Source organism: Verticillium nonalfalfae (assembly GCF_003724135.2).
Source record: "Verticillium nonalfalfae strain VnAa140/NRRL 66861 chromosome Unknown scaffold_76, whole genome shotgun sequence".
NCBI classification, from domain to species: domain Eukaryota; kingdom Fungi; phylum Ascomycota; class Sordariomycetes; order Glomerellales; family Plectosphaerellaceae; genus Verticillium; species Verticillium nonalfalfae.
In genome coordinates this window covers 55,135-79,675 of record NW_021167301.1, presented here as the reverse complement: position 1 = coordinate 79,675, position 24,541 = coordinate 55,135, and the positions used below count along the sequence as shown (strand labels likewise).

The 24,541-nt window shown below is 54.4% G+C and overlaps 10 protein-coding genes across 10 annotated transcripts; 7 read left to right on the top strand and 3 right to left on the bottom strand.

Annotated features, from left to right (window-relative positions):
• Positions 1 to 744: 744 nt before the first annotated feature.
• ARV1 (sterol homeostasis protein) lies at positions 745 to 1,720 on the top strand (the record flags this gene model as incomplete). The annotated part of the gene is made up of 3 exons (XM_028642552.1): positions 745 to 987; positions 1,133 to 1,205; positions 1,257 to 1,720. 3 exons carry the CDS (start codon positions 745 to 747, stop codon positions 1,718 to 1,720), a joined length of 780 nt encoding a protein of 259 aa, XP_028493667.1.
• A 315-nt stretch (positions 1,721 to 2,035) lies between these two features.
• Positions 2,036 to 2,617, bottom strand: VMA9 (H(+)-transporting V0 sector ATPase subunit e; the record flags this gene model as incomplete). The annotated part of the gene is made up of 3 exons (XM_028642551.1): positions 2,036 to 2,168; positions 2,233 to 2,346; positions 2,592 to 2,617. The coding sequence occupies 3 exons, from the start codon at positions 2,615 to 2,617 to the stop codon at positions 2,036 to 2,038; spliced, it is 273 nt and encodes a 90-aa protein (XP_028493666.1).
• Positions 2,618 to 3,208: 591 nt separating this feature from the next.
• Positions 3,209 to 5,302, top strand: ARG2_2 (Amino-acid acetyltransferase, mitochondrial; the record flags this gene model as incomplete). The annotated part of the gene is made up of 3 exons (XM_028642550.1): positions 3,209 to 3,259; positions 3,318 to 3,467; positions 3,524 to 5,302. The coding sequence occupies 3 exons, from the start codon at positions 3,209 to 3,211 to the stop codon at positions 5,300 to 5,302; spliced, it is 1,980 nt and encodes a 659-aa protein (XP_028493665.1).
• Positions 5,303 to 5,788: 486 nt separating this feature from the next.
• D7B24_008462 (uncharacterized protein) lies at positions 5,789 to 7,100 on the top strand (the record flags this gene model as incomplete). The annotated part of the gene is made up of 6 exons (XM_028642549.1): positions 5,789 to 5,820; positions 5,909 to 5,990; positions 6,067 to 6,149; positions 6,219 to 6,819; positions 6,878 to 7,009; positions 7,065 to 7,100. 6 exons carry the CDS (start codon positions 5,789 to 5,791, stop codon positions 7,098 to 7,100), a joined length of 966 nt encoding a protein of 321 aa, XP_028493664.1.
• A 699-nt stretch (positions 7,101 to 7,799) lies between these two features.
• On the top strand, positions 7,800 to 8,649 carry D7B24_008461 (uncharacterized protein; the record flags this gene model as incomplete). Its single annotated transcript, XM_028642548.1, has 3 exons — positions 7,800 to 8,365; positions 8,425 to 8,529; positions 8,583 to 8,649. The coding sequence occupies 3 exons, from the start codon at positions 7,800 to 7,802 to the stop codon at positions 8,647 to 8,649; spliced, it is 738 nt and encodes a 245-aa protein (XP_028493663.1).
• A 2,937-nt stretch (positions 8,650 to 11,586) lies between these two features.
• D7B24_008460 (uncharacterized protein) lies at positions 11,587 to 12,786 on the top strand (the record flags this gene model as incomplete). Its single annotated transcript, XM_028642547.1, has 2 exons — positions 11,587 to 11,760; positions 11,824 to 12,786. The coding sequence occupies 2 exons, from the start codon at positions 11,587 to 11,589 to the stop codon at positions 12,784 to 12,786; spliced, it is 1,137 nt and encodes a 378-aa protein (XP_028493662.1).
• A 765-nt stretch (positions 12,787 to 13,551) lies between these two features.
• Positions 13,552 to 16,605, bottom strand: KLP1 (Kinesin heavy chain; the record flags this gene model as incomplete). Its single annotated transcript, XM_028642546.1, has 3 exons — positions 13,552 to 13,795; positions 13,978 to 16,397; positions 16,486 to 16,605. The coding sequence occupies 3 exons, from the start codon at positions 16,603 to 16,605 to the stop codon at positions 13,552 to 13,554; spliced, it is 2,784 nt and encodes a 927-aa protein (XP_028493661.1).
• A 1,101-nt stretch (positions 16,606 to 17,706) lies between these two features.
• On the bottom strand, positions 17,707 to 18,281 carry UBC2 (Ubiquitin-conjugating enzyme E2 2; the record flags this gene model as incomplete). The annotated part of the gene is made up of 3 exons (XM_028642545.1): positions 17,707 to 18,055; positions 18,111 to 18,175; positions 18,240 to 18,281. The coding sequence occupies 3 exons, from the start codon at positions 18,279 to 18,281 to the stop codon at positions 17,707 to 17,709; spliced, it is 456 nt and encodes a 151-aa protein (XP_028493660.1).
• A 2,208-nt stretch (positions 18,282 to 20,489) lies between these two features.
• On the top strand, positions 20,490 to 21,896 carry D7B24_008457 (uncharacterized protein; the record flags this gene model as incomplete). Its single annotated transcript, XM_028642544.1, has 3 exons — positions 20,490 to 20,639; positions 20,699 to 21,643; positions 21,699 to 21,896. 3 exons carry the CDS (start codon positions 20,490 to 20,492, stop codon positions 21,894 to 21,896), a joined length of 1,293 nt encoding a protein of 430 aa, XP_028493659.1.
• Positions 21,897 to 22,276: 380 nt separating this feature from the next.
• Positions 22,277 to 23,943, top strand: D7B24_008456 (uncharacterized protein; the record flags this gene model as incomplete). Its single annotated transcript, XM_028642543.1, has 2 exons — positions 22,277 to 22,611; positions 22,668 to 23,943. 2 exons carry the CDS (start codon positions 22,277 to 22,279, stop codon positions 23,941 to 23,943), a joined length of 1,611 nt encoding a protein of 536 aa, XP_028493658.1.
• Between the last annotated feature and the right edge of the window lie 598 nt (positions 23,944 to 24,541).

The window sequence follows — 24,541 nt, the reverse complement described above, 5'->3', positions numbered from 1 at the left end:
GTTCGTTATCGTAGCGAGGGAGGGACGTTGGCCAAGCGTATTGCCAGGACGGATAGGAAGCGTTGAGGGCGCTGTGTTGGGCGAAAGACTATGTCTGATAGCAGATAATCTGTAGACCCGCCAGTGGCATTCGTTTCGTAGTCGAAAGATGGGCCGTTCAGGTCTGCTTCTCGCCTGGGGAATCGTTGGATGAATGGCGTTCGTTGTTGAGCTGGGAGACGACGTAACCTCTCAGGAGGTATCGGCCACGAAAGGAATAGGCCCAAAGGAGCTAGCTACCTGTGCGCACAGCCCGTACTGTCTGAAGTTGACAGCTTTCCCCACCGCTCTGTTTGACCCGCAAAACACGAATGTTATGTTCTTCGGCATGCACTCGGGCCATGAGTTATCCAGTCGTTGATGCAGCTCATGCTTTTTCGAGGGTAGCCCTGGGACATGTCCCTTTGAAGCCGGAGGCCTCGACGACTGCTCCTCACACAGACATACAGACGCGCTCAGAAGAAAACCAGTTGGAGTATGTCTTGTCAGCACGGCTTTGTTGCACAAGCATCGCTTCGACCACTTTAACCAGTCTGGGAAGACGCTGCTATTTCCCATCGCCATTTATCTAATCTCACTCGAAGGGAGGGTGGTGAGTGGGAGGGACATCATTCAACAAGAATACCCAACGAACACAACCTCCACCAGGAGCTACCGAATGCGGGCGCTTTCTCTAGACATACCATATCGTCGCTCGCTTACGCCATGCCCATCTGCATTGAGTGCAGACACCCAGTCCCGACGCTGTGGACGCAGTACTCTGGGGCTGGAGACAAGTCCAGTGGGCATAACATCCGGTTGACGGTATGCAAGAACTGCGGTCGGTTCTGCGACAAATATGTAGAGCATGACTTTGTCGTCCTCTTTATCGATCTCGTCTTGATCAAACCGCAGGTCTACCGTCATCTTTTACACAACACTCTCATGAAGGAGGATGACAGCTTCGATGTATGTGAATCCGACTCGACGATTACTCCAATGCGGAACCCATCTAACCCTCAGTCTCTTGATTCATCAGTCCTCCATCTCTCGCTTGGCAATTCTTCTCCTGCTTTTTGACGTGTACCTAACATGGGCACGCGTTGAGAAACAGACTGACCCGAAGACAAGCAATGAGCTGAGTAGCCTGTCTCAACAGTCGATCGTCTACCAATACATGTTCTTTCGTACGTCATAATCCTACCCCCTTCACGAATCATCTGCTAACAGGAGCGCAGTCGTCCTCTGCGCGCTCTCTACATTGGCATTCCACATGAGCATTCGTTTCCTCACGTCCTCGCCGTTGTCGCCACTGGTTGTCCTCGGCACAATCCGCCGCTATCCCCGGCCTAACTCGGTGTCTACGGCCCTACTTGTGTCGTCTTCGACCAAACTTTTCCCAATCCTGATGGTCATATGGCGTTATGACGTTCCCGCAGCTGCGCGGTCGCTTGGGTGGGCTGTGGTGGCAAATAACATTGAGGCCTTAAGAATACTTCTTGACTGTGGATATATCGTCGCCGCAGTGTTAGCCGCGGTCGGTGCTGTTGCCCGCTGGGCCGTTGGTCGCGCCGTGCTCTGGATTGGGGGCCTGCGCGGCATTGACTCGGTTGGCGAGACCAGTATAGCAGACGACGGCAAGGCCCTGTGGGCGCTCCTCGTGCATATGAGGAACTGGGCTGGCCAGCTCGTCAGTGGATAGGGCAACCGCCGGCGTGCCTAGGCTGCAGCGAAGAATACAAGCTCCTATTGACCGATTTATCTACTAGGCTATGCCTTCGACCCCCTCGAGCAATATTTCATAGCGCCATAGGAAAGCTCGCGCTCTCCACGTCCTCGGCCTGGATACGGCGAATTAAATAGTCGAGGGTCTCGCAATCTTCGTCTCATTCACCCGCATTTGTGCGAGCTGCTATCCATCGAAACCTTAACGCCGTTGAAGTGTGCATCGATAATCGTACAGTGGCGGCATCTCCTCCATCCCCCGCCAGAGCTGCCCCTTTGATGACTCGCCGCCTCAGTGCTCCAGGAACTCCCCCCTCAGGTCGCTTCGTCGAGGCTCGATCAGGGGATGTAGCTGCGCCAGAAACGTAATGGCCCACATGAGGTAGCAGCTCACGAAGGCGAGGATGAGGGAGGATCGCCAGATGCTGCAGATGTGCTTCGTCAGTAATCGGGTCTGCCATGGTGATTAGGCGCAAACGTGACACCTACATCTGATTCTCGCCCTTCGGGGAGAGGAACCATGCAATCGCGCTGAGAGCAGCCACGACCACGAACCCGATTATGATGCTGTAGCTGTGTAGCCCGTTCGCATCAGTACGACAGCTACTTTCTGGAGGTTTTCGGAAACACGATTACCCTTGAGCCATCTTGGTTGACAGTTTCGGAATGCTTTAGGTAGTGGTGGTAGGTCGTTTGGCTGGACACGTCGCGTGGAGTGCTGCAGGTCAATTGCGTCGTTGCGAAACCGCGGTTGTCGAGTCCAGCTTGTCAAGCTCGTCTGCTAGCCCGCCTTCCTACCTCTGAATCAAGGCGACATGCCCAGTGGATAAGGCAGCAATGGGGCTTACGAAATGGGTGACCCTGCTAGTAGCATATGGGGGCGTCAGGTCTTGTGCATAAGTGTCTCAGAACCTACGTAAAGGTCATCCAGGACTGCCTAAAGGTTCCTACCGTACTAAGCATACAGAGCAAGCCTTCACAAGATTCGTGCGGTCAAAGCAGCGGTCAATTCCCTTAAATGTTTTCAGCTGCTCGATCCTAACCTTAGACCGAGTCTACCTCTCGATCTATATGCATGGCGAATGCCTTGTGCGTAGTATGACCCATACCGATGTTCTGAGGCGCTAAGCACGAATGCGTCGGTGCGCCATAACGCAGGCCTCTTATCAGATCGTCCGTGGCATGGTCTTCACGGGCAAAGCAGGGAGCTGACTCACCGTCCTTTGCTCCGTTGCAACCTCGGCAGCACTATTGACTTGAGTAAAAGTTTTGATCTAAATGCAAAAGTTGCTGTTTGTCTGTTTCACCGTGTCCCTTTCCGATCATACGAAACTGCCGGAGGGCGGCCGGAGGACGGACGAAGACCTTTTCGACCTAAAGAGGGCGCTCATCCCAAACCAGCACATTTCTACCAGAAGCTGGGCACCGCCTTTCTCGTATAACCCGCGATGCTCTTTCAAGCATCATGACCCTCAAACGCCTTCGCCCAGATAAGAGAGGTCCGAAAGGCTCACATGTGAGGACTTCTTGGTTCCCCATACATCTGTACACGCTTCTGACCGCTGCACCTGCAGTTATTGCTTGGCTTGTGGTTCAACTCTACGCCTTGGCATGGGAGGTGTCACCTACAAGATTGGCATAGCTCTCTGCATAGGTGCATCTCGACAAACATTAACAACCTGGGCCCTAAAAACGAAGAGAAGCGAAGGGCAGAAGATCGGCAGGTTGGTCTTTACCTTTGCTCTAGATACCGCATCGCTTCTAATCAATCATCGTACAGGACATTGTTGTGTCTGTGCTGCAAGCATCAGCAACCAGGCGAGATGCACAGGGTTATCTGAGAAAGTACGCCCCTCTAAACAAGACTCAGAATGCGGAACCCGGGGAGCAGCGCTCGAGGTCATTACCGCCATCTGGGTGGGCGACAGAATCGCCCGTACGGTCCATAAGTGACGCGCCTCAGTTCATACAAGGGAGCCGGCCCAATTCGACTAGCTCATTCGACGAGCCTTTTAACCTCGCCATCGTCAAACTGCGCTTGCCGCATATACTAGACGGTGACGCTTTACATGGCATTTCAAAAACCCTTTCGCAGCTTCGCAAGCTTGGACTTGTCAGCGTCATCGTCCTCGATGGTGGAGCAGACAGCTCTCGAAGTCTCTATAGACAACAGGCCCACAGGCTCCAGCAGGCACTGGACGTCTTTGGGCCTCCAGGAGCCAAAGTTGCAGATCAATCTTTCGCTCCAAAGTCGACCCATGACCACAGCTTCATGCTCTCTAGCGTCGTGGTTCAATTCCCACAGGTGCTCATCAGAGCATTGCAGAACGAGGAGGTGGTAATAATACCTCCGGTCATGGTATCTCGAGATTTGGGGACAACAGATGCCGTGGACGCAGATGATGCAATCATCGCACTCACCAAATACTTTGCTGGGCTCCAGTTCATTGACCAACATGACTTGGAGCCACAGTCTGGACCTTCTTCTGGTGCGGCTGCACGCATTGCTTCCATCGAAAGGATCATCGTCCTCGACCCTCTGGGCGGCACTCCGATCGAGGGCCCGTCCGGTCCCTGCCACAGGTTCATCAATCTCGAACAAGAGTTTGAACCCATCATGAGAACGCTCAAAACAAGCGACATACCAGGAGCATTATACCCGGATCAGCTATCAACTTCAAATGCGATTCACGCAAAGAACCTCAATCTGTCCAAACGTTTGTTGACCATGCTTCCCTCTACGTCGAGTGTGCTCATCAGCACCCCATCGTTGGCTGCTACTAAGACTGTCGAATCGCTCCCCACGGTCACGACTCGAAACCGTCTGAACCCTCTCATACACAATCTCTTGACCGATAAGCCCGTCTTCTCATCCTCCCTGCCGCTCGAACGCGTGCGGACCGAAAAGAGTCCAGGTCAAGGCTACAATGAGACGCATGTCGCGACAGTGGTCAAGCGCGGAATGCCGCTTACCATCTTTCCTGACCCAACGAAGGAACTCTGGCTTCCTCCAAAGCCAGGTGCGTCTCGTCTCAGACTTACGGACAAATGCATTGATTTACCTCGTTTGCAACACCTGATCGAGGATTCATTTGGTCGCAAGCTTGATCTGCAGCATTATTTGAACCGGGTCAACGATAATCTCGCCGGAATCATCATTGCTGGAGAGTATGAAGGCGGGGCCATATTGACGTGGGAGAAACCAGCTGGCTTGGATAACAAGACTGCATACGAGACTGGACGCTTTGTGCCTTACCTGGATAAGTTCGCTGTCCTGAGAAGTCGGCAGGGCAGTGGAGGCGTGGCCGATGTCGTTTTCAACGCCATGGTCAGAGGATGTTTCCCTGATGGTGTTTGCTGGCGAAGCAGGAAAGACAATCCGGTCAATAAGTGGTACTTTGAACGATCATTGGGTACATGCAAGCTCAATGAATCGAATTGGACGATGTTCTGGACAACTTCGCGGTTGTCTTTGGGAGATCCAAAGCTCAAGGACTACCAAGATGTTTGCTACCGAGTTGAGCCATCATGGGAGGATAAGCAGCGCGCTGCTGACTGACGAGAGGTGTCATTTGAAGAGGATTAGAAGTATTGTAAATACAATGCAGCGGCAATAAGACAGCTAGGGAAGAATGCCATGGGCAGCTGATTGCCACTTTGTGTAATCAATTCAGGGACTTGGTGACCCTAGCTACCTGATCGTATCGCTGTCGCGCTTGTCGAGCCTGTGGAGACCGTGAACATGTAACCCCTGCCAAGGCAGAGGCGCGCTCACATTAGCGCGATCACGTGCAGGCAATCGGGGTGCAGCGCACGTGCCTTGAATCCCTGGACTACGTAGTTCCCCTTGGAGAGCTTGTGATGATACTATCCTACCTTAGGTACCTACCTTAGGCAACCTTCTATTGCGGAATTACCAGCTGCCAACAAGCACCTCATATCACGACGAACAAACCGCTCTGTCTCGCAACAGATCGAGCTCTGCCATAAATAGCCATCGCGAATTCGTTCATAAGCCCAAAATACGCGCTTGAGATACTTCAAGATGGACTTCAGCAACTTTGGGAAGAATATCACGTAAGTCCAGCTTCACTCGTATATCCAGTTTGTTCCTGGCTCGACTGGGCGACTCCACAATCCGTGACCTGACCGGATACTGCTATAGTTCCTTCGGGGCTTCGATCACCCCATTCGCCTCTCGCACTTTCCAATACACGAAGGAGCAACTTGGCCAGGCTGAAGATAAGGTATGGATCGATGCACATCACCTCAATTCGCGTTTCTTAGGGTGCGCTCTGACACCTAGGCCCCCCTCCTCTGCAGACCCAACTTCCGCCTGATTATATCGACTTGGAGAAGCGCGTCGATGCCTTGAAGATTGTGCATCAGAAGATGCTGGCCGTGACGTAGGTTCTACAACGGTCCAAATACCGAATCCCCCCCCCCACTGGACCTAGCTGACACGTGTCGCTCAGGTCTCAATACTCTAACGAGGCTTACGACTACCCCCCCAATCTGAAGGAGACTTTCCAGGATCTTGGCCGTACCGTGAGTGAGAAGGTCAGCCTTCTTTCCTCAGCTAGCTCCCCTGCGGAAGCACAAGCCGCCTTGACAGCCCCCCCCTCTGCAAAGCCGCAGCCCAAGACCTTTAACCATGCGATTGCACGCGCCAGTCTGTCCAGCAGCCAAGTCCTGCACCAGCAGCACACCGGTGCCGGTGAAGACCCTCTTGCGACGGCTCTGGAGAAGTATGCTCTCGCTCAGGAGAGTGTCGGTGAGGCTCGTCTGGCGCAAGACGCTCAGATCCAGAGCCACTTTCTGAACAGCTGGACAACTACTCTGAACACCAACCTCATGTTCGCCGCTCGCGCTCGCAAGAACGTCGAGAAGGCACGCCTCACACTCGATGCGGTCAAGGCTCGTGCTCACGGCACTACTTGGAAGCTCGCCCAGGGCTCCGTACAGGGTGACCAACCCCAGTCTCATGAGCTTAGCCCTGAGGCCCAGGAGGAGATTGAAAAGGCCGAGGACGAATTCGTTACACAGACCGAGGAGGCTGTTGGCGTCATGAAGAATGTAAGAAACCAGGCTGTCTGACATGATTATGATCAAGAAGGCTAATTCGAAGATGAAGGTTCTCGACACCCCCGAGCCTCTTCGCAACCTGGCAGACTTAATCGCGGCGCAGATTGAATATCACAAGAAGGCCTACGAAATCCTAAGCGAACTGGCGCCTGTCGTGGATGGCCTCCAGGTGGAGCAAGAGGTATGTCGTACGATGACTTTTGCGAATGGCATGGACTGCTGACTTATTGAAATAGACCAGCTACCGGAAGAGTCGTGAGAATGCCGCGTAACGGGAGTAAGTCGCAGCCGGAATGCTCTTGTTGATTTTTCGATACTCAGGGATCGGAACCCACAATTTTGTAAGATGGCACGGCCGGGTCGTGCATGACCTCTTTTTGTCGCATTCGCTTGTTAAGTGTGCACGAGATTCCATTTCCGTAGTAGCTAAAGCTTCTCCTACTTGTGAACAATTGCACCACTGACATGCCGCGCGTGCTTGATGTGACTGGGATAAACAGCAACACGCTGAGATTCAAGAGGTTCTCGCCTTGATACTGTTGAAATCAAGCGGAATCATTGATGGCTAGGAGATCATGTCGCCTACTGAGTGAGTCCCATGGATGCGATATCTCACTGGAGGTCCGCCATTGGCATGCCCATGTTTGCATCTGCTGGGAAGTTTGGGGGAGCGGAACTCGATATCTTGATGCTCAAGCCCCCGTGACTTCAGACAAGACTGAACATGGCCCACGCGCATCGGCGTAAACTATGGGTCCCCGCAACTGGCCATCACGTGAATCATTAGTAATGGACCATCGTCCTCCAGAGCATCTCCACTTTACCAATCAGCTTTCGCCAATTGACCATCGAAAGTCTAACCAACAACTCGGTCCAGAGCTCAACTGCCGCTCGACATTGGATGTCCTGATCACGACCGCCAATTATCACCACCCCTCGCGCATCCGACGATCGACAGACAGCCCATAAAGATGCGGCAAACATTCCGCCTCCTGGCAAGCGTCCAGAAGGCGCGCTACCTTGAGCCCGGCACCCCGACAGGCCTCACAGGTCTCTGGACGCACAACAGCCCCCGGTCCGCACTGCTCTACCTTTACGGAAGCACCCTCGACAGGCTCAAGCAGATGCCCGAGTCTTCCCTCTACCGCCAATCGGTTGAAGCAGTGACCAAGCACCGCCTCGCGCTCGTTGAGGCCGCCGTGCCGCCGGGCTACGAGGAGTGGAACGCCGAAAACAAAGACTTGTCCCAGAAGCTGGGTGGCAACCCTGAGCAGTTCCGTGTCGCCAGCGGGCGTCTCGACGGCAGTGAAGCCCGGATCGTCAAGCTGGGTAACAAGACGTTTATTGTCCGCAAGCAGCACGAGGAGGGTGATATTCGGCTTGAGGAATGGGACGGCGAGGCTGATGAGGGTCCTGGGTCTGAGGGCTTGAGGACGGAGGCCGAGAGGGCTGACCAGAAGGTGCTCGCCGAGCGCAAGGATCTCAGAGCCGAGGAACCCTTGCAGTGGAAGGAGGAGCCGCAGCTGACGGCGGACCAGTACGCACATCTATCTCCCTGGCGCGTCAATCGGGTATATCGATACTGACTAGATACAGGATCGCCGAGCTTGAGATCAAGATCGGGGCGGGTCTGATTGAAGAGGTCATCCAGGTGGCTGAAGGCGAGCTTGGCCTGGTTGATACTATGGTCAGGTCCAAAGTGTAAGGCTGGACTACTGCACGTACTCTTGGAACTCACGCTAACGTATCTGCAGTTGGGAAGATCTGGAGGAGAAGCCTGCCGAAGGCCAGTGGATTGCATTTGAGCGCAAGTCCTCTTAGACTGTTTTTGTTACCTTGTATGGGTGTATACTAGTTCAGACGAGGTTTCGAACGTGCATTTTCTGCCCCACCTTCGGGCTTGCGTTTGTAGACGATACACCTCTAGGAGAGCTATGCCGTGGAACACTACCTACTTTCCTCGTTGTTGCGGGCACCTTGCCAGCCACCGAATCCTTCGCCTCTCCAAGCCCATGCCACGACGTAGTGATCAGCGAGTAATTGCCATTCCTCTACCTCATCAAGGCCCTCAAGACCGTTGACTCTTTCTCTTTCCTGGGACGACACCCAGTTTTCCCAAATGTACTCGATAGTTTGCGCGCTCGCATGCTTGAAGCCTGCAGTCCGGAGCCGGGCCTCCTGGTCCGCTGGCAAGGGGTAGCTCTCTAACGTGGGCATCCTTATCCTTCGAGCCGCCAAATTAGAAATCATCATCTTCCCGAATGGGTCGTGAGGCCGAATAGGCTCGTATACGACCAAGGCGAGGTTCTCAATCTGTTCTGTAAACCATTTGACCGTATTCTCGGCAGCTGAAGCTTCGAGATAACAAAGGCAGCATTCTGATATCAGCAGCGTAGGCACGTTCTTCTTCAAGCCCTTCAACTGCGAATGCCCGCCTTGAGGTAGCTCACGCAAGTCAATGCCATGGCAATAGTACTCTCCGCCAGAAGGCGGGCGACAGCTCCATGATCCATCCGGTTGCGGCACCTGTTCGCCAAGGACTCGCCTCATCGGAGGTATTGCCGACACGAGGCGCGACTTTTTGGTTACAGTCACGGGAAAATCCAGCTCGTGATATACCAGGTTGTGACACGCCCGCCCTCCGAAAATACGGAAAATGCGCGTGTCAGTGCCTGCGCCAAGCGAGATGATCTGCCGTTCCTTCGACTGGCTCGGAAACGAACGATCATCCTCGGCTAGGAATGAGTCTACAAGTTGGTTGAGCGCACATGTCCTGGTGTATGTGCCTGGCCACCAGGTCAGCCTGCGTTCAAGCACGAGAACGGCATGTCGGTAGGGAGAAGGACAAAACTCGCCTCTGTTGATAATAGGCAGACGACGTGGCGCCAGCGACGCTTGTGTTTCGACAAAGTACTGGGCAAACGGGTCCTGGAGATAGCCAAGCGAGACGGCACTAAGACGGGAGGCGGCCGCATCATCGTCAGTGCCTTGGATGGCCAGGTCATTGGTGGCTCGCGAGGGGAAGCCTGGGGGGCCTGCGGTCCGACCACGCCCGCGAGCAGAACGAGCTCCGCGGAGTGACAGGAGATTGGGTATCGTATCATGAGACATGCTCGTTCGTTCGCTTCTCAGTAGGCCGAGTTCCTTCACTGTTGTGTATTGTTTGCTAGCTTGTAGCATGTAGTGGTAGAGTGAATGCAAGTGTAGCTCTGGGTGGGTGGGGTGCTGATTCACTGTCCAGTGTCACAAGTGGGCCACAGACATGTAGCTCTTAAGGTAGGTATTACTGACACCTGAACTATGGTTGTTATTGATCTTTGAGGTCGCAATCTTCGCGCTACGTCATCTGGGTTGCCCATAATACACTTTCTCGCCTGTGCATCAAGAAAAATTGGCTCTTAGTTTAGTGGCGTGTGCAACCGGTTCATGAACCATGCATGGGCTTCTTCAGTCGTACTTAGGAACCTGCTAAATTCGTACAAATTCAAGGCTTTCAAAGCAGAAGTACTGTGTTGAGGCAGAGTTCGTACTCTTAACCTGGGATGTATGATGGTGAAAATGAACACCAGATATAGAGTATGGGAGTCATAGTCTTTGGACGCTCGAGCGAATTGTAATCAATATCCGATCTGCCATCTAAGGCTTGTATCCCGATATACCGCCATTTGCCCTTTTATTGTAGCGATCTACTGCTTGCTTATCTGCGGCGCCTCCCCATGTGCACATTCGATGTTGACTTGCATGCTTTCCTAGCATGCAAGAAATGAGCGTCTAGCAGGGAGGTTACGTGTAGGTGGTCATCGAATCAAGGTCTGGTCTCGTTAGATGTGGAGTATGCGCCGAAGGCCTGAGGCCATATCGGTGAAGTCTTCTTGAAGTCTAGCAAGTATGAGATTCCCTACGAGCTCAAAAGATGCCTCGTAGAAGCTAAGCAGCTATACGCTGTGCCTATAAAATGGAGAGCCACGTTACAACGTCTGCTTGTATTTGGCGGCACGTTCATGTCACAAGGAATGGAACATAGACCCGGCCTGCGCCTTGCCTTCTTGGCATGTCTCGTGGCATCAGCCGCCAAGGGGCTAGGTACAAGGCTGAATATCGAGAATCCTGCCTAAGCCCTGAAGATACATACCTAAGGTAGATAGGTAAGGTGGGCAGGACTCTCTCTGGCTTGGTACCTGGTGGCGAATGTGCAAAGGGGCTTCGCTGGCAGGGTAATGGTGTAGAACAGCGGCTGCTACCGGGTGTCTGGACGAAGACACTATATCTATCCCGTATCGACCCTAGGTACCTTGAAAGGGTAGATAGGAAGAGGCTCCTGTAGGCGTGGGCGAGGTTTCACTATTCCCCTGAATTGAAACAACTATCAGTGGCACAACAGGTACCTAGGTAATTCGGGAGTAAGCTCAATGACAGGCTGCTAGGTACCTAGAATAAAGTACATTACCTCACCTCTGGCAGGTAGTTAGGTAGATACCTACGTACCTAGGTAGACGGGTAAGCAGGTGGCGATGGAAGCTGGAAGGGGCTGTGCAGCTGTTGCCTTGCACGACCCCACCCGACTGTGCCGCAAGCCTGGCGCTTCGCGACTGTTGTCACGTACCAAGGCCAATTCGCAGTTCATTCTCATCAGTCATTCTTACTTTCATAACTCACCTCCGAACTCTAGCTTCCCCCCAACATTACGTCTCTTGAGCATCGCTTTCATTCACAAACCTCATTCCTGCTTTCTTCTTCACCTTTTGCGTTCTAGCCACCATGCTACCCGTCAGCTCCGGCGTCGCTATCGCGACCGCTGTCTACAGAAGACTCGCTGACAGTCCGGTGTCGCTCTCCAAGAGGGACACCAACACCTCACAAGATCAGCTCCCTCCTTGGTCATTGCTTATTGTTCTCATCGACTGGATCATCTTTCTCCCTCTTCTCATCATCGTATGTCTCTCAAGTCGTGCCAATCGTGTAAGACCTGTAATGCCAACTCGACTGACCTGATAGACCTTCTACACCTTCCAACGAGTCTTTCCCGTGCTAGCCATGGTTGAAGATGAGAACGATCCTGCTTACGACCGAATCTCCCTAGATGACGACGAGACTGCATCCTTCGCTGATGATGCAGCTCTCCACAACAGCCCGAAGAAGGTCCCTGATGCTCCTGGCGCTTCTGCTGGCCGCGCTTCTGCTAGCCGTGCTCCTGTTGTCCACACCCCGACTGGCCGCGCTCTTCCCATTACCTCGAGCATCCGTGCCACCACTCGTCTGGTTCGCTCTCATGGCGGATTCGGTGCCTTCTTCCGCGGCTTTTCCTGTTATTTCGCCTATACGCTGCTGACTTCCATCATTTTGGTCCTATTTATGCTTGTGCTCCCCACCAGCCTTGCTTTCCTCGCCCTCCTGCCTGCCTCCCTGGCCTTGGTTCAGCTGGATACCGCATGGGTTCATATCGTCATGACATCCCGTTCTCCTATTCGGTTCTGGTCACGCATGCCCGATTTCCGCCGCACGTTCGATGCTACAGCTCGACCCGTCGCCCTATTGTGGCTTGTTACGCAGATCGCCCGCTTCACGCCTTCTCTGGTTGCCCGGGCTATCAACGCAAATCACAACAATTGGAAGGACGTCGTTGTTGTCTTGGCGAGCCTCGCTGTTGTTGTTCTGCTTGTCATTCCAGCCCACGTTGTTCTCGTCCGCGTTCAGGCCTCGCTATTGCCCGAGGCTGACGACACGATAATCCCCTTCGACCGCTCTTTTGGCGGCTCCGTGGTCCCAGCTGTCCTCGATGGCAAGGGCTATGTCAGCATGACTGAGGCCTGGAACACCTTCTCCGCCGCCGCCTGGCGCCGTCTTGTCCAGCTTTACGTCAAAGTCTTCTTGATTGGCATCGCTGGCATTCTCATCATGGCTGCTGTGATGATACCCGAATATATGCTCCTCCACGCACAGAGCTCACGCAAGCATTAAACGTCTCTGCCTCTTGATACCTACTGAGTTTCCGGTCAAAGTGGCGCTTTGGACAGACTGAATCCTTCAGATGGACAGACCATAACTCTGAAGATGTCCAATGCTCCTCTTGGAAGTAGCCATACCGTGAGTGACAGGGAGCCGGCAATTGATCCTGTCGAGTCATGTTTTCTTGGTGTTGATTGGATTTTCTCGCATACACTTCACTTACATGCTTTGGAGCTGTATCATCCATTCACTTTATTTCATGAGTTCTGTTGTCATAACACTTGAAGTCCGGCATGTATGCAGGAACGGGGGCCTCTGGTCTATCTCTCCTCTCGAGCTCTCAGTCATCATGTAATCGTGCCAAAAGCCACTTCCCCTTCTTCTGATTTAGGCCGTCGATGACAAGCATATCACATCCATCAACTTGCCGCACATACTTTGTTCTGACGACTCGTGAAGTCAAAGCAGCGTTGCCGTGACCTCTGTCTCCGCTCGATGTGTCCGCGCTCTCATGCCCGCTTCGCCGTCACATCTATAATTCTGTGTACCTCCCAACCGCCACTCTGCTCATGTGGTATAGTGACAAAGAAGACGAGGAGAGTAACAGTCAGGCCATGTGCCACAAACAACACACAGCCTTAATGCAGTGTCCAAACTCAGAAGTGTCAGATGCAAGGCGGTCTGAGCAGCGTCACCTAGTCTCCGCTTTGTTGTCTCGTCGACCGTGACGAAACGCTGCTGGTATGCAAACGGGTCGCCTTCGTCGCCGAATCCCCTTCACTTCTGAGAGAAAAACCAGCTGCTCCGCTTGTTGCCGCCCTCGTTCTGCTGAATGTTATTGATGACGGGGATGCTGGGCCCTGTGGGCTCGCCGCCGCCGCCGCCGCGGAGGGGCTTGGCGATGCGGCTGCCGGCGCCGGAAAAGCTGAAACCGCCGAGCGACGGCGAGTTCAGGCCGCGCGTGCTGCCGGCCTTGGCTGCCTCGAGGCGTTCTTTGACTGCGGCGAGTTGGACTTCGAATCTACAAGCCACCAATTAGACACGTCTTGAATAGAGAGACTACTGTGCAGAGGATATTGGGATTGTAGGCGATAACGAGGCGGGGGAGCGCGGGATTAGTAGCCCCAGTGCAACCGGGGCCTGGTAAATGTAGGAAGGAAACGACCGCCGACAAGAATAGGGATGGTACAGGGGACAGCATACTTGTGATTCGCAGAGGCCAACTTCTCTTGACTGTCCTGCAACAGGCTCTCGAGGCTCTGGATGCGCTCGTTGCGAGCAATGAGCTTTCGTTCAGCAATAGCTACCTCCTTCTTGAGGGCCGAGTTTTGCTCGACGAGTTGTCGCTGAACCTGTGTCAGCTGCTCGAGGTTGCGTTCCAGGAAGGCCATCTTCTTCTGCTGAGCCCGGTTGTTCGATGACCGAAGGACGTTGTTATACTGTTCCCTCGTCTCGTCGAGCGAAATTTCAAGCTCGACAACGCGCTCGCAGCGGTTCTGCAGGTCGCGCATGAGGCTCTTCTTCATGATGTCGAATTCAGCAATCTGCTGTTGGATTGTCTTGCCGTTGGCCATGGGCGCGCCGGTGCCGGCCTTGACCCGCTGCTGCAGATCCTCGATCAGAGTCTGAAGCCTGCCATTTTCGGCGGCCTTGTGGGTAATGTCGGCCTTGAGCTCGTCCACAGCCTGCAAAGATGCAGTTTGCTTGTTAGAATAAGCGTTCTCCAGACGGGCCTTGACCTCCTCAACATCGGCCTCGCTCAGATTGCGAGTCAAAAGCGACTCATACTCCTCCTGCACGGCTGCAAGCCGGTCTTCGAGCTCCAAACGGCGGCGAGTCTCCGCCTCGCTCGAGGATGAGCGATAGATTGAGAGCTCAGCCTGGCGGACGATGCTCTGGATCTCCTCAAATCTGGACTTGAGGGTATGGAATTCTTCGGGCGCGACAGCGTCGCCCCCAGAGCTTTGTTCACGCAGGGTCTCTAGATGACTGATGGCATCCGCGATGGCCTTTTCGTTGTCGCTGAAGACATCTGCGCCGAGATCAAAGCCAGCCATCATCTTGGCCATTTTCTCAGCCTTCTTCTTCTCCTTCTCGTCGAGAAGTGCTCCGCTCTCCTTGGCGTTCATCTTGACATCAAGGAGATGCTGCTTGACCTCGTCCAGCTCGGCCGTCAGCTCCGAGTTTTGTTCCTTCAGAGCGTCCATCGTGATTTGTGCCTCCTTCCCTTCAAAGCTCAAGCGCTCCATTTGCATCTTGACCTCGTTGACTTCTGCTGTGAGTTTCTCGTTCTCCTTGCCGGTTCTACTATCATGTTCCTTAAGGAAAACAAGTTCCTCTTTGATCTCGCCGAGAGACTTCTCAGCCGCGGCATACTGGCTTTCCTTCTCAGCAAGCTGATCTTGCAGCTCATTCTCACGACGCAGGAACTCATCCCGCTCGTCCTTGTCGAGCGGCAGGCTGGGCGTCCCTGCGCGCTCCGAAATGGCAGGCGTTTCTGCCCTACTTTCCGGCACGAGTCTCGAAGGCGTCGAAGGTCGAGGTGCTCTGGTTTCTGCTTTGGGGGCAGAGTGGCCGTCAGTGAGTGGGGCTACCCACTTGTCTTTGGGGACAGACTCTCCAGACCGCCACATTTGAATCTCGCCTTCCAGGCTGGAAATATAGCCCTCAAAGTTTGTGATCTGTCCCTTGGCTTTTCCGAGCAGAGATTTAAGCTCTGCGGGGCTGAGCTCGGCGTTGACCTTTGCCTTGTTCTTGATCGCCTTGGCCCTCGTTCCGAATCTCAAGGTGCTGATGGTTTCGGCATCGTTGTAACTGCTAGGCGAGCAGTTGATGATAAGCGTCGTGCGACTGTTGCCTCCGAGAGATTCTTGCAGGATGCGTGTTAGTTTCGAGTCGCGATACGGAATGTGAGAGGATCGGCCATCCGTTAAGGAGTTGATGACCATGCCGAGGGCGCTCAAAGATTTGTTGATCTTTTTGGCCTCCTCCAATGTCTGGCCGCTGGCGCCCGTCTTGCCGACCTTTTCGCTGCCGGCAAGATCGACAAGGAAGAGTTGGCCGCTCTTTGCCGAGCCTGTTTCGACGTTCTTCTGGGTAATGGTGATGACAAAGATCGAATGGGATCGCGAAGACTCCTGATTCATGTTGGTGGCCGCCACGGCGCGGGCGTTACCACCCCGCCTCATGACTTCGTAGACCTCCTGCACGCTGGAAACGTAAATCTCGAGCAGACCCTTGACATAAACTCCGCGACTCTTTTCCTCGTGTACCGGCAGGTTGTCGTTTTGCGGCGCTAACAGATCACGAATCTTCTCCATGTAGATCTCCATGTAGCTGACTCGCACAGTGTATTCGATTGTACTGGGGCTGGACATGATGCTGGCGAAGATCTGCTCGACAATGCGAGGAATGACTCCGCGGCCCTCCTCATCGTCGATACTGGAACCCATCATGGTGTAGGACTTGCCAGCGCCTGTCTGGCCGTAGGCGAAAACGGTGCCATTGTATCCGTTGAGAATATCATCGACGGTGGATCGGATGGAGAAGTCGAAGATGTCGGACTGCTTACATTCCATATCAAACACGCGATCGAAGGTAAAGGCGCCCTGTGCTTCCTTGGACTGTTTGAAAAGACGAAAGATATATGTTAGCAAGCTGCGCATCTCATCCGTAACCTCCAGGTCACAGGAGCTATGAAAGGTGACGTACGTCAAGAGCACAGGTGTCCTCGGAGTTGAAGGAAACAATCGGTTGACCGCCCGATGCCAACTCGATCTTGTTCTGCGGCCGAAACCGGGCGACAACCTTAATGCTGTTGGCGCTAGACATGATGACGACGGAGGAAATCTAGCAAATGCGATGTGCTGGGTCGAAGCATGGAACTCGGGTGGAGGACTTGAGGACTCGACCCGGTGTGTTGTCGGGAAACCAGGGGGAGGGGCTTGTTGTTGCGTTGCGGTGCGTTGCGGAGCACACAGAGAGCGGGAGACCCCGAGATGCGCCAATGATGGGCTCGTGGGATTCAGGGCGTGGTCAAGCAGTACCGTGCATGTCGGAATCGTTCGACAGCGAGTTGGGTCTTTCTTAGGGTGAAGTGAGGAGCGAGAAAGACGGATCACGGAGAGAGGGGGTTGAGGGAGGGAAGTCGGTGGACGCGGCGCGGTGTGGAGGGAATTCGCGTTGACTGTGCTATGGTGGTGGGCACCTGGTAACGGCGAGCGAGATTGAACAACCAAGCAGCCTGGACTGGACCACCTTTCCATAGTGGTGGTTTCATGTGCCTGCCTTAGGCTTGTCAGGGCGCGGGAGTTCCTCACTGTGGCAGGGGCCGAATAGGTGTCACCTACCGCGGAATTTAGTGAGCGGGTCGCTAATCATTCGACGCAATGCGCCATACCTAGCGCTAGTCACCACCCCGCGAAATTGGCATCAACCCATTCCACGGCTGAGGGACTCTAAGTCATCGTCACATGGTGGGGGGTGATGTAGGGTGGTAGATAAGTTGCGAGATGCCGCCTCTCCAGTTGCAGCATCTCCAGACGTCCGCCTCAAGGTGGCCAGGCACGTTGTAGTTTCAGTAACATAGACCGCGCATTTGCAGCCATCGATGCCACTCGTATCTCATCTCTTGTAGCTGTCTTGCCCGCCCCTAAGTACATAGGTGGTCGATCGTATCGTATCCCTTTCCACGCCGCCGAATGGTAACAAAGCATAGACCCAAGCAATCCAGACGCCAATAACCAGTGACCGACAACCCTCACTACAAAAACAAAAGAACCCGGCGCTCGATGGAGTAGTGGTCACACTTTGACCACATGTCCGTCATGTTTTCTGTTTCGTCTCGCATACTGCCCTCTGTCACAGGCAAGCACATACTCGACGGGGGTATTTGAAGATGGCTCGCTGCATGTTGTCCAGCGCCGAGCACGGCTAGTCCTCCCAGCTCTTTTCCACCGTCTCCCGCACCCGCTTCGTGTACTCCTTTCGGTTGTCCTTATACAGGTTCGAGGCTTCGACGTTTGCTGGTGATCCCGTGTTGGGATCATTCAGTAGACTCTGGATGCTGGTGAGAACAGCTGCCACGTCGTATGTCGGGCTCCAACGGTTCTGCAGAATATCCAGACAGAGTTCGCCTGTAGCGTAGACATTGGGGTGGAACATCTGGCTGATGAACTTGACGGCAGGTGGCTTGTTTGGGTATTGCTCTTCAAACTGCATGACCAGTCTGAATGTGCCGTCTTCGAATGGCGTGTCGGCGGGACCAATAATCACAGCATTCCTGTTTCTCCGTCGTGAGTAAAAACAAATCATCCACGTGAGGGGGTTCGCCGTACCATGTCATGACATTGTCCGGGACTGGCGAGGCGGAAACGCCGGCAGGAGGATCTGTTTGCATTCGCTACCGTCCACAGTTAGAGACCCGTTGACACATCGTAGCGATGATACCCTGGTGTGTAACGCACCTTGAAATCGCGCATCAAGCGACGCCTGGCGGCTGTAGACATGCTGTCGGATGGTGGCTTGTCGGTCAAGGCGTGCACAGATGGGTAGATGGCTGCTTTGGCGACAGGATGAGCAGATCCCGAAAAGCACTGGCAACGAGTGATGATGATGTCCCGAATCTGTCTCGTGCGTGCACAGATATTCAAAACAAGAGGGTAGTCGGGTCGCAGGAGGTCCGTCGGGAGAGGATTGCAGGGGCGAAACAAAGTCGATTTGTCAGGTGGGTGTGCCAGAAGGTTGAAGGAAAGGAAGCCTGAGCTGAAGACAGGACAAGGTGCTTTGCCATCAGATGTGCAACGTTCATCGGAACCCGCTCATCATGCGCCGGCGGGCGAGGCCATTCGATAGCCAATCAGCGCGCTCAGAGCGCCCCAGCGGCCAATCGCCACAGTCGCTTGCTGTCTTTGGCAACGGTACATGACTTAAACTGCAGCGGATCAAGGTATGCAATGCCCAACATCGAGAGGACAATTATAGCGTCTGCTATCATCCACTCGGTAATCGGCCTACCTTGATGGTGCGAAGTGTGAGACGGGAGCAGGTCGCGCATCTACGGTAGTGCTCACTTGGGGCGCATCGTGACTTCGTGGGACTTCTTCCCGTTACGCAGCACGGCTGCCCTCTCCCTCGCTCAGAAAAGTCCAGAGAGCTTGCTGCGTATGGCGGGTCGTGAGACAGTCTAACATGACGACAGAGGAACCAGTTGCTCACATGAGGCCTTGCGCGATTAGGGAATCTTGGCCCGACTCTGCACTACTTTGAGCCGAGTCAAGTTCGATGTACGGCCTAATAATTCCATTTGGGTAAATCTAACAAGTGAATGCGTACCGACGTGGCTCTCATTATACCGCGATCTGGCTTTGGACCCCATCACGTCATATATGGTGAACACTTTTGCTCTCAGGCGTCTATCTACCGTACTGTCCCCATAGAGGACAACTTCATTCCGGACGATGTAGTGCTCCTGCCCAAAGTATCCCTGAATGCAACGCATTGTAATCTATCATAGGCCGTCGGATACGTTTCATGCAGAAGGAAGTTTGGGGGTTTGGTGAGATATTTCCCGAAAGAGGGCAACACGGGATGCCATCCAGCTAAAGCTTGCATCTCGCTTGTAGATCCATGGGTAGCTGCTAGATGCCCAACACCTTTGTTAGAGCCACACGACGAGAGCGAGACCTATGGTACAGTCATAGACTTCACACCATGTGCTCAAGGAATCCATCGACCAGGCTGTATGGGGATCAGGCTAGAGGTGCCTGCAATGGATTAATCACTTTAAGACCAGCCATCAACGAGCCAAGGGGTCTTCTATGCTTATTGCTTTTCAGGTACACTGTCATAGTTGAAGATATAGAGAACCCCGTTGTGTCATGCACGCGCTTTTTGTAATGTGTGATTGCTTTCGAGAACTGAGCGGAAGTGAGGCGATCAGCTCTCATCAACCAAAGGACCACTGGAGAGACATAGACAGAGGAAGACTCCAGGGGTGTGAAATTGCGCATCTTACCTAGGATAGGCTGGTGTCGTTCGGGAACCGCATCGCTATCTAGAACATTGTATGAATAATTGAACAACATAGTATCGCCAGAACGCAGCGCCGAGGCCACTCTTGGGCAATTTGAGTAGCTGGAAGGCCAATGGTGCGGACTGGTGGCATACGCTGGGTTTTGTGCCATTCTGGTTTCCGGGAAACCATGTGACATCAGGGGGGTTACTGACCCGTTCTACAGATACAACAAACAGCTTGCCTGAAGCGAAGAAAGTGAGATGTTGAGCCACGAGCCAGCCGCTTTACCTTGGCTAATACGTTAAGTGAAGTTATCAGGCCGAGCCGTCAACAATAGTAACCTCATGCAGGAATTTCGGCTCATACCCGGAGGGTATTGATCAGCTCTGCTCGGAATCAATGAATCGAGAAGTGCTCCAAAGCCCCCCAACCTCAACCCCCGCAGCGTCGGAGCCTTTTGGGCAGGGTGCGGGGCCGATGGGAATAGCAGCCGACGTCAATCCCGCCTCCCCCGCAGGTTCCGAGATCGTTGGTCGTTCTTAAGCCGAGGCAGCCCGAGGTCGCCATCAAATCCGGGTTAAGGTCGCGTTCACATGTCCCCTGACGCCTTCCCACCTCTCCTTTTATTTCGCCATCACAGACTTTGCGAACGCGCCCGTACCACAAACTCGCTCTCCACGCCACTACTTTGCGCAAAACAATGACCGTCATGCAGCTCAGGCGAACGACGGCGCTCTCTGGCCAGGTGGCCAGGCAACTCGCCGCTCGTCCGTTCTCTACGCGAACCGCGCTTCAGCAGGAGATCCGGGATGCTTATATCCTCAGCGCCGCCAGGACCCCGACGGCCAAGGTTCGTGGCAATCGAAATCACTCGCGTCAGCTGAGCTCTAACGAGTATGTGTTCCGCAGTTCAACGGCTCCTACACCACCGTGCCCGCCCCGAAACTGGGCGCCGTCGCCATAAAGTCGGCCCTCGAAAAGTCTAAAGTGCCCGTGTCCAAGATTACCGATGTCTACATGGGAAACGTCCTCCAAGGCTCTGTTGGCCAGTCTCCTGCTCGGCAAGCTGCCATCTTCGCCGGACTCCCCTCGAGCGTTGAGGCCATCACCATCAACAAGGTCTGTGCCTCTGGTCTGAAGGCGGTTGTTATGGCGGCGCAGAACATTCAACTCGGCCTGTCCGAAGCCCAGATTGCTGGCGGCATGGAGAACATGACGCGGGTACCTTACTACGTCCCTCGCTCGTCGAACCTTCCGTCGTTTGGGCACGTCAAGATGGAGGATGGCTTGATCAAGGATGGTCTGACCGATGCCTACGACGATATCCACATGGGCATCTGCGCCGAGAGCACAGCCAAGAAGTACGAAGTCACGAGAGAGATGCAGGATCAGTACACTGTGCAGTCCTACGAGCGCGCGCAGGCCGCATGGAAGGCGAATGCCTTTGATGACGAGATCGCCCCGGTAACAGTCTCTAGCCGCAAGGGCGACACAGTAATCAAGGTGGACGAAGGCTTCAACGATGCCAAGCTCGAGAAGCTGCCGACTCTGAAGCCCGCCTTCGTCCGGGATGGAACGGGCACCGTCACGGCCGCCAACTCTTCTACCCTGAACGACGGCGCAAGCGCTCTTGTTCTGGGCAGCAAGGAAATTGCCCGAGAGTACGGATCCGGATCGAGGGTACTTGCGAAGATTTGCGGTTCAGCCGACGCGGCTGTCGATCCCATCGATTTCCCCATCGCACCAGCATCTGCAGTCCCTATTGCCCTGAAGCGCGCTGGAATCACCAAGGACCAGGTGGCCATCTGGGAGTTTAATGAGGCGTTTGCGGCCGTCATCAAGGCCAACGAGAAGGTGAGTCAATTCCTGCTGTCCAGTCATGAATCACTCGTTAATTGTTGATTTCTAGATCCTGGGGCTTGAGAATGCGAAGGTGAACCCTTTGGGTGGAGCTATTTCGCTGGGACACGCGTTGGGAAGCTCGGGCTCGAGGATTCTGACGACTTTGCTGCACCAGCTGAAGCCTGGTGAGTATGGTGTCGCGGCCATTTGCAACGGCGGAGGTGCTGCGACAGCCCTGGTGGTGCAACGCATCGAGTCAGTGTAGAGTTTCTAGACGTAGACACCGTAATGACATTTGGATGATCAATTTTGACGAGGCACCTGGTGGTCCGCGGTGCTCTGCATATCTTAAGACTCGAAAATGACCATAGGCAAGGTTACAGTGTGATGGCTAAAGTCAAGAAGCTATCGTTGAACTGCCTGAGTTTTTCGCTAGGAGCAAGGCATCCAGGGATTGAACCCTGCGGGAGCAGTCCAGTGACCGAATCACACCGACCAATTGCAACCTCTCACCGTGTCACCGGGCTCTTCAACTGGGGACAGGACCGCGACTTACCTTTAGTTTACCGCATTTCTCATTGACTGAGCAGCAACAAACAATATCCAACGTCGGTATTCACGGCGACCACGCTCAATTCTGCGCCAATGACGCTCCTGATTGAATTCCTCACACAAATCAGGGCCTTTGTGCGCCAGCAAAACGGCGACGAGCTTCGCAACTGGCTGCTGGTTGAACCCAACGCCTCACAGACTTACCACAACCTTGCCGCGCAGCTTCGCACTGGTTTCCGTCAACAAGATAGCACAGCTCTCGAACAGACGATCGAGAAGTGTCTTCCCGAGGATGACGATGTCTCAGAAGGCGAGGCCACGCCATGGCCTGGTTTCGTCACATTCATGAAGGACTATCTTTTGTTTTGGCGAGATGTGGACTTTGATAACCTGCTGGCGGCACACACGTTGCTCAGTGGATTGGTCAAGTGAGTGGCTCTTGTGCTTTCGTGCTGGATGCGACTGACTGGGTGACGGCACACAGCTCCTGTGGAACGGCTTTTGCTCATCCCATGTATGGTGGCATGCTACTCAAGACGGCCATGTCATTATGCGAGACCATGTCTAGGCTGACCATGATGGTCAGTCGCCGCCCTGATCTGACCATGCGGCTGCGCAACGTTGAAGCCGATGACCGCAAGTCCATTGCCGAGACATCGGCTGAAATTATTCAGAAGATATTCACCACGTGTCTGACGGATCGCACAAGTGCGCGCTACAGCAAACCGGAAGGAAAGAAGATTGGCGTCTACATGTTCGCCAACCTGGTGCTGAAGCTGCTCTTCGCCTGCCGCCGGACCCAGCTTGCGAAGCAAATCTTCACCAACATTTCGTCCAATTCACCGCCACTGTCCCTATATCCTGCCGCACAGCGCGTCACCTTTCTCTTCTACCTCGGCCGTTTCAATCTCTCCAACAGCCACTACGTCCGAGCCTCGCTCTGCCTCCAGGAAGCGTACAGCCAGACGCCGGCCCCTCTGGTCTCCCATCGACACCGCATCCTCACCTACCTCATCCCTGCCAACCTCTTCCTCGGCCGGCTCCCCACGCAGAGCCTTCTCTCCCGGCCTGAAGCCTCTGACAAGCTGGCGGCCGTGTTCGCGCCTCTCGCGTCAGCCATTCGTCAGGGCGACTTTGTCTCCTACCAGCACACGCTGGCGGCGCACGAAGACTGGCTCTTCGAGCGCGGCCTCCTGCTGCCGCTGACGCACCGCCTGCGGCCGCTGCTCTGGCGCTCGCTTGCGCGCCGCACCTTCCTGCTGACGTACGCCCTGACCGACGCCGACACAAACGTCGACCCCAGCGTGCCGGCGCGCAAGGCGGCAACGCTCGACCTCGCCGACCTCCGGACGGCCGCCGCCTTCCAGCAGCGCCGCCTCCAGGGCTGGCACGCGCCGCCGGTCCGGGCGCCCCCCGCGCACGTCTCGGCCGTCTTCATGCGCGCCGTCGCCAACGATACGCACTCGACGCTCGTGCCGCCCGACGGCGGGCCGACGAGGCTGCGGCCGAACGAGGGCCTCGTCTGCGGCGACGCCGACGTCACGCTCGCCGACGTCGAGATGATGGTCGCGTCCCTCATCGCGCAGGGCCTCATGAAGGGATACATTGCCCACTCGTCGACCCGCTTCGCCGTCCTCGGCGCCACGAAGCGTAGCCCCGTCGTTGCCGGATGGCCGACACCTTGGTCTGCCATTCACGAGAGAAAATATCACGAGGGAGACGTTGACCTGGAGGACGTGCCGGGGTGGGTCAAGGGGTGACGGGCAGACACAGAAAAACTTCACGGATGAACGCTATACATGTATGTACCCTTTTACTGGAAGGGCAAGGCTGAATTCACGTACCATACAAAAGGCGCAATGTGACGGCTTGAGCAAAGCTGTGGCAAGCACGACAAGACCGTCAAGTATTCTGACATGAAATTTTGCCACTTTTGTCTGAATCAACTATCTACATTAGATCGTCACGTAACATCATGACCACCTAGCACTCCGGCCACCAACCCCGAAACATGTCCCACTCCCGAGTCGCTCTCTCGCCCCTCGTCTGCCTCGCGCACCGAATTCCTCCAACCGACTCGGTAAGTATCATCCCCGAGCCTCGTAGCCCAGGAGAAGTACAGAAAAAGGTACGCTCGTAAAAATGGGTATAGTTAAAAAAAAAGGTGTGAAAGTAAAACAAGTCCGGAACGGCTCATCCCGGTCGTCTCCATTCGTATGGAGCCAGAAAATATCCAAGAATCGTAGACGCGGTCCTGGACCAGACGCACGAATAGAACGGCTGAAGCCAGGGCAAGATAAGAGTGGCAAGGAGGGTACGCAAACGCAGCGACGTGACTGATGACCCTATGCGTTCCTT